The sequence below is a fragment of the Osmerus mordax genome, chromosome 6 (genome assembly GCF_038355195.1).
Source record: "Osmerus mordax isolate fOsmMor3 chromosome 6, fOsmMor3.pri, whole genome shotgun sequence".
NCBI classification, from domain to species: Eukaryota; Metazoa; Chordata; class Actinopteri; order Osmeriformes; family Osmeridae; genus Osmerus; species Osmerus mordax.
This window is the reverse complement of record NC_090055.1, coordinates 5,027,151-5,035,529: the sequence shown is the minus strand read 5'-3', so window position 1 is coordinate 5,035,529 and position 8,379 is coordinate 5,027,151. Positions and strand designations below refer to the sequence as shown.

The following is an 8,379-nucleotide window of genomic DNA, read 5'->3' as shown; positions in this document are numbered from 1 at the left end:
ATTTCTTCTAAGATGACATACAGTGGGCATAGAAATTAAATAAGTTTCAACTAAAAAGTTGTCAGTCCTGTATGCCATTGTTCCTTTTAGCACTGTGGAACTACACTCTTAGTGAAAGGCAGGGTTGTTGGGCCAGACTAGAGTGGGCCTCTACGTGGGAGACTGGGGTCCACAATAGGGGATCATGGTGAGAACAATAAAGACTGAAGTCACATGACACAGAGCAAGCCACACACACTTCCCTAAACCTGCAGCATCGACTTGGTTGTGCTGATCTCAGTGATCTAAGAACACTGTGATTTATAAGAAGAACAAGGGCTGTATGATGCTAACTCAAATATGTAATTGAAATATAAATGCAGATCTATAGCCTAACCGCAAACAAATCACAACGATTGAGGCACTTTGCTAAGAACCAACAGTAAAATCCCATTCTTGAAATTTGGAGTAAACCAATAAGCTTAAACAAGATACACGACAGTCAGAGTAATTTCATTTGCAATTTGCATGAAATCTGAAAGGTTGTTGGCTTGATTTCACAAGGGCAAAGTTGGAGTCTGACAGGAATGTTTCTGCAATCAATAAGTTGACCTATTCCAGCCTCTGAACCTTTATCTGTTTCCTCTGATCTAGCCAGAGTTTGTATTGATCTGTTGGAGTGACAGATGGGTCTGTATCTGGGCTTGTATCTGCAGCGTCTCTCATTACCAAAGAGATTGTTGTGCATACAGACCAGGGCCATGTGACTCAGACACGTCAACATGTAAGTTTGGTTTCTCGAGATTAGCAGACAACTGAACAGTACATAGCAACATAATTCAAAGACAGGGGTAGATGGTACTATAATCAAATATTTACTCTGATAAGCAAATGCATTGTGGATTTCCATGGAAACAATTCAAATGAACCTTCCTCCTTCCCTCCTGCTCATTGTGGTATGGTAAACAGTAGAGATAAAAAAGACTGGAATTTTGTCACTCAACTTTATTTTCCTGTGGGACCTCCCTTCTTCACCATAGGAAGTCATTCGGTTTGTTAGTTGGTGGTCCTTATTTTGGTTTATCCGCCTGAAATGTCTTAAATCAACATAGTGGTGTTAAATCTCCAGAACTGTCGTCTGACCTATTTGTCACGTTGACTGTGGCCTGGAAACATCTGCAGAGGGAAAGGAAGTCGGTCCTATGTTACGAAAGTGCCATTTATTTTTACTTCCAGCGTAGACACTAACATGACCTGAACATTGAATCAATCAGCTTTCCAACCAGAACATGTATTTTGTACAGTCCTTTTTACAAGTAATGTCACAGAGGGCTTCACATAAACCTACCTAAACCCTCAACCCCCTTCTTTGTGACTGCAAAAATTCCCTCTACAAACATTTTCATGGCAAGAAACAGCTATCTCTGAGCATATTTTTACCATTACAGAAAATTATGCAAAGTTGTGACGGTTTCATGATAGTAGTGTGGCACTCCTTAATTTATAGTGGAGGGATACACCTGATCTGGCTCTGACTCAATTATTTGCCTGCTGTTGAGAGCCTTAAGCGGTATCCCACGTCTCATAGCACCTATTATTTCTGACAATTTAATTTTTGCGGCTCAGCCCCCTTTACAAATAACTGTCGTTCCGATCCACATTTATTATCTCATGGGAGTTGGGAGTAAATCCAGGCCGAAGGGAGCTATGTCTTCCCTTTACCAGTAACTACTTTCTATTTGTGTAGCAATCCCTCACTCCAAGTGACTCAATGTTCAACTGTAGTCATGCAAAGTAGAGGTTGTTTCTGTCAAAACTGTACATAGTTTGTATACAGTGTACAGGCAGTTGTCATTCATGACTGTTTTAGGATTATCACATATTTGTTCAAGGAAAGATTTCAATTTTATGAGGCCTTTGAACCATCTGTTTACCGACTTAACTGTATCCTGCTTACCCACAGTGAAAGCCATAGATAGGTGGAAAATAATTCATCAGCAATGTTACAAATGGGAAAATGGATTACTCACATAATTCTCCCACAGGTTCTAAAATCCCCAGTCATTCACTTCAACACTTTCCCACAGTCAATATAGGGGGTTATGCTTCTCTCCATTTAGTATACCTCACCAAGTATAGGCCCAAATCAACTGAACACCCCTTTAGAAAGAGTGGTATGTTCTGCCTGGGATGAGACACTGGGGGCCTTTCTTGTGAACTAAAGTGACATCTTGTGGCAAAAAGGAAACACGATAACCTGGGGCCAAGGTCACAAAGATCCAACATGGTCAATAGCTTGGCTGGACAGTGAAGTGATTTATCCTTTCAACAGTCCTAGGCAACACACAAAAACGAGACAAGTCCTTTCTGATAACCTTTAATTTCATGATGTAACCAGTCATGAATTACAATGTCTCACATTGGCCCACTTGCTACACATGTAGAATACAAAGCATGTCTTTGTCTGTGCACCATTCAGGATCATCAATTAAATGGTCCAAGGAGGACAATGTCAAATGAATGTGTGACATTGTGTTAATGTCATATGAGTTAATGGCATATGATTTTAATGAATGAATCTCTCGTAGGGATACAATGTGTACCACCTCGCAAACTAGACATCTTCCTGGATGTTAGTCAGGTCAAAATGTCTTTGCAAACATTATGCAGTTATATATAGAGAAATGTGTTTTTGTACTTACTTGCTGACACAAGGTGGAGTGGAAAATGTGTTGTGTTTATGGAACATACTGATGTGTAGGGCAGACTTTACTCACCTGGAAATAATTAGCCAAATAACTTACCTTTTTGTTCCACTGAGTAAAACTGAAAGCACCACACAACAAAGACTAATTTTTACAATGGAGAATTCCTTTTCATGGATGCCATTATCTAAAATGTCTTTGAAGTCGATTGCATGGAACTGTTTGTGCTTTTACCTAACCCTTACCAAACAACAAAAGCAGGTCTTTGGATGGTGGCAATGAGAAGGCAAAACCGCTCATTGACATTGATAGAAAGGGAACTGAAATTCACATTCAAACAGTGCTCTAGCTGACAGGAAGCAGGGCTGCTGCAGCTCAGCTCCACCGCAATCTCGATCAGTGTGTTTACCAGCTGCTGCCAATCCCACCACCCCATCACGCCACATACCGTTGAGTCCCTGCGATACGTATTCGCCTCTTTCTGATGCTAATGAGTTAGCATAGTGCAAGATCTGACAGCAGGACGACACAGGACGACCTTGCAGACGCGTGGGAGGGATGAGGCGTGCTCGCCAACTCCTCTCCTCAGACCAGCTGACCATCAGGAATTTCCTGCAAGCGTACCCCTCCTCTTCCTCTTTCTGTTTCTCCTCCTCTGTGTGGTCTCCATGATGCAGGGTTGATTCGTCATATCAGGCCGTGTGTGCCACAGTCACAGCTGAAACACTGGGGCAGGGAGGGAGTGCTGTCTGCCATGGCGTGGATGTAATCAGAGACACAGAGTCCCTTTCACTTCTCTCCTCAGCCCTGTGAATGAGTGGCTCTGAAAGCACAGAAGCCCAAAGGGCTGATTTCATCCCTTGTTACTATGCTTGATGTCCAGTATCCATTGGATAGGGTCTAGGTTAAAGCAGTTTATAATGCTACATAGTAGCTCATGAGTCAATGTCTGTGAGTCAATGTCTATGTCCATGAGTCAAAGTACTCACGGCAGATTAAAAATGGCTTATGTTGGAAATATTAAGAAGGTGGTATCTGTTATAAATGATGCAAATTTTGGAGACTGGACTACGGAGGGCAAATTGAAAGATGCATTATCTTTTCAAGCCCACACTGCTCCACGAATCAACTCCCAGTGGCCATAGCAACGCTATTGGAGACACAACAAGCGGGGTTTTGTGCAGTGGTGAAGGACTGCTTGTCTTCCCCAACTGTGTCTGCCTTTGGTTTAACCTCCCTTCCTTTCACCCTGTCTGCATCTATCTATCTCTCCCTCTCTCTGTTTCTTTCACTTTGTATCTATCTCTCTCTCCCTCTCCGTTTCTCTCACTGTGTATCTTTTTTTTCTCTTTTTTTCTGTCAGGGTGTCCTTGCATGGGGAGTGTTGACAGGATGTTATCTGTCCCAGCGCCTGCCCCTCATCCCTCCGAGTGGGTTCCCGTGGAATGCACAGAGGGGATGGAGGAGTTCCAAAGGGGGAGTGACAAGACAGACAAGAGAGAGAGAGAGAGAGAGAGAGAGAGAGAGAGAGAGAGAGAGAGAGAGAGACAGACAGACAGACAGACAGACAGACAGACAGACAGACAGACAGAGAAAAAAGAGAAAGAGAGAGAGACAGAGAGAGCGAGAGAGGCAGAGAGACAGAGAGAGAGAGAGAGAGAGAGAGAGAGAGAGAGAGAGAGAGAGAGAGAGAGAGAGAGAGAGAGAGAGAGAGAGAGAGAGAGAGAGAGAGACTGAGAGACTGACAGAGAAAGAGAGAGACAGAGAGAGAGAGGCAGAGAGAGAGAGGCAGAGAGAGAGAGAGAGAGAGAGAGAGAGAGAGAGAGAGAGAGAGAGAGAGAGAGAGAGAGAGAGAGAGAGAGAGAGAGAGAGAGAGAGAGAGAGTCTATATACATCTAAACCCTGGGAGCCTGGTGCTCACAGACACAGCTGGACTAGTGGGTAACTGGACTACACCCTCCACTCTATACTTTTGTACATTAGAGGTAAGTTCATTCCTTTGGTTCCTTCCACTTGGTTTTGACTACTTATACTTAAATATAATAACTTTTGGCAGTTTCAAACGTGTTCCATTTTCTTATGATAATGGACCTTGAGATAAAAATAAGGGACTTCTTAGAAAAAAAATTCTAAACATGGCTTTGGAAAACTGAGGAACGGGTTTTAAATTAGATCACTATCTGATCTTTCCATGTTGGAGCACTTGAGAGTAAATAACTGGTGAAAATCAAATGTTATTTGAAGTTTCAGGTGCTTTTCTGTTATTTTAACGGATGTGATCTTGTTGATGTCGTAAGAATCAAGGATGTGGTCTCTAAATTAGCTCTATGAGACTGTTTTTGTGGAATCTGAAACATGGGTGGCAATATGTTTTATCTTGTACAGTATGTTAAAAACATGACGTTGATGTACAGTAAAGAGACACATTTTTCCTCTTGATGGGATTTGCAGCATGTTTGATGCTCTGCTTAATACCCTCCCAAATGTAACTTTGGAGAGCAAATTTAAAAGACAACCTTTTTCAGTGAGGCAAGGGAATATTTTACATATCTAAATATAAGCCAGGACATTAAATTTGATAGTATTGTTCCTTCACTCCTTTTGAAATGTCTTCTTTAATGAACTGCAAATTAAATATACAGAAGAATGACAAATTCCAGTACATTTTACTTTAATCACAGTCAACAGCATCTCCTGACATACATTTTGCTGCAAAAATGTATGAAAACATTTCACTGGTTATGTTAACAGGATTTAACAGAGCTAACTAACCTAATTAATAAAGTAGTCCTTCGGAAAACATGTAAAATGACACCATTGATCTTAACACTGCAGCAATTACTGGTAAGCACATGGTCTATATGTGTGTATATAATATGCAATAATAATGTGTGATTCATAAACATACAAAAACAATATGGATGTATTGTAATGTGCAGGCCCAGCTGGCTCTCACTCAGGGCCATTTCAGTCAGAGGTGAAAAAAAAACTGTTTTCCAGTGCAGAACAAGTGCAGTGGTGACGATTGCTTTTCTCAGATCTGGGTGTGCCTTTTTATGTAGTGGATATGGGGAGAAGGGAATGAGATATGTGTGTGAGCTCATCTCCCTTGTGTAGTTTTCATAGAAAACCATAATGTGTTAATGAAAAAAACAAGAAAAAAAAAAATACTTTTCCCAGGTTGTTAACATCTGTGTTTGCTTTAGGTCTTGGCTAATGTTAGAGCAGTAAATTACATCCCTGAAGACCAACTCATAATGTTGCGCAAACGTCCAGGTCACAATGCAAAAGCACACACTATGTTTGATGTTTACTTTTCTGTAATTGTTTAGTATATTTATTTTCATCCATGGTTTGACGTGTGTCGATGCCAAAGAGTCCTGGATAGAGTCCTGTCACACAATCAAGATTCCCAGGGTGTGGTGTGAAACTAGACTCCTGCATGTTCAGACACGACCTGCAGTTTGTCTTATGGTGTTTCGGTTCCATTTTACAAGATCAGTCCTGTGTAACTCATGTTGAATACTGTTTGTTCATCTCTTTTGGGAATGTCCTATTGTAGTTACACAGCTTCAAACTCATCCAGCAAACACCTCATCAGAAAAATACAAAGAAAACAAAACAGACATTTGTACAAAAAATCTTTCAAAATAATTTACAAGGTTATTATGTTTCTTCCCCTGTTTCAGACATCAGCATAGTCTCTGGCACTGGTAAGACTCACTTTGGACCTGTTAGTCTGTGACATAACCTCCAACGATGACCAGTGTGGCAGAATGGCTCTTGCAGAACCGGGGCAAGATCGAAAAAGGTGTGGAGATCATGGGGCAAGCCTCGGAGGTTCTAGCAGCCACTGTGGGCCAGATCCACCCAATCCTGGAGGCCGTGTTTGTGGCCTCTGCTGAGATCCTCAGCAACCCAGATGGTAAAGAGGCACGTTACTTAACCGAGCAGTTTGACTTGGTCAACAAGAAATTGGAGGGCATTCAGGATGACATTGATAAAATCGCCCTGGAGCTCCAGAGAACCTCAATGAACAAGCAAAATTTTGATCGTGAGGCCCAGATGATCAGCCAGTACGAGAAGTTCCAAGATTTTGTCAATGCCAAGCCTAAGTTCAAGGAGAAAAAGATGGAGAAGTTCCTAATACAGTTTGAGAACACAGACGGGGACCTGAACCTGGACGCCCTCTACAACGCTGTCACTGGAGAGAACACCGCAGGTGATCCAATGCTGGAGACGGTGGTAGCAACAGACCAGAGAAGCAGGAGAGCCGTGGAGGATTTCTGTGCCAGGCTGAAAAAGCTCTTTGTCGTGGGCATTATTGCTGTCATGGGTTATGCTGCCCTCAAGGAAGGGGAAGTTGGAAATGACATGGTTAAGAAGTGGCAAGACCGAATGGAAGATGTGGAGAAACGCATGAAAGCTGCCGTGGACGACTGCACTGAAAACTTCGCAGACCAAGCCAAACTAGACATGGAGCACCAGGTTAAGGAGACACCTGCCAGTGTTGACTTTGACTTCACCAAATCTCTTTTAGAGTCCCTTGTCAAGAAATATGACTGGGTGCGATGGTCCATAAGAGTGTTCAATGACAAAGAGCGCATTTTCTTCTTCAATTGGCTGGCTGGAAAGAAGTACCATGGCAGTGGAGGCGGCGCCAACTACTTTGACATTCTGACCAATAACAAAATCAAAGTTATGGTTTCTTTTTGTGTTGATCCCAAGCCCATTAACAAGAGTCAGATTCAGGAGCTTATTGAGACCCAAAAGCTAAAGGGGAATATGATGAATGTGGCACAGTGCCTCAGCAAAAGCTTCCCCAACTGCCTGGTGCATGCTGTCAGCCACTACAAGGAAGTGGTGGAGACCAACAATTTCCATGAGGATTGTTATTACTATGGAAAACACAAAAGGGCCTACCTATGCATTCATTCTGAGTAGATTAATGTGACAAGGTATGATAGAGATAAGAGGGAAGTTAGGGGAGAAAATACATTTCAAATGCAATCATACATTGATCTACGAGTTTGAGACATGTCTAAATCTATATCTTATATAACTACTGAGCGAATGTCAGAAATGTGTGCTTTTATTGTGACTTGGCCTGCCAATCATTTCTTTACTGGCTATCTGTATCTTGTGACTTTTCATTGTTGATAATATACTGCACAACAGCACTCAACTATGAGACTTGTCTACTTCCTTTCAGCAGTGGTTGGTAAAATTACCTTTTTTCACCTTGATCCTGTATTCACAAATCTAGTCATACATGTCAGAAAGCAGTAAACTGTTTAGCACTAGGCAATATATTTGACACATTGCACTGATGTGTTCTCTTCAGTTTTGAGAAAATAACATGGGGTAATGACTAGGTGTAAGGCTACTCCAGAAATCCATTGCAGTTGTTTAGCTCACCAAAGTATCAAACATAATACAGACTTTTATAAAGGTGTATCTTATAATCAATATTCTTTTCATACTAAAGCTAGGCCATCAATATTTTATTTTATTTCTTGGATATGTTGTCTTTGTTCAAAATAAATCACAAAATAAAGGAATTTGTCTTTCTTGGTCATACTTACACAGAAGAATCTAACTTTCTGTAGAAACTGTAATTTGTCCGCTGAAAAGTAACACTCAAGTTGAGAAAGCAGTAGGTATACCTTCTCCAAAGACTTATATTCTGATAAAT

The 8,379-nt window shown here is 41.4% G+C and overlaps 1 protein-coding gene across 1 annotated transcript; it reads left to right on the top strand.

The window, feature by feature from the left end:
- The first annotated feature begins 4,523 nt into the window (after positions 1–4,523).
- Positions 4,524–8,245, top strand: rpz5 (rapunzel 5). The gene is made up of 2 exons (XM_067237127.1): positions 4,524–4,669; positions 6,374–8,245. Exon 2 carries the CDS (start codon positions 6,444–6,446, stop codon positions 7,626–7,628), a length of 1,185 nt encoding a protein of 394 aa, XP_067093228.1. The 5' UTR covers positions 4,524–4,669; positions 6,374–6,443; the 3' UTR covers positions 7,629–8,245.
- Positions 8,246–8,379: the final 134 nt, after the last annotated feature.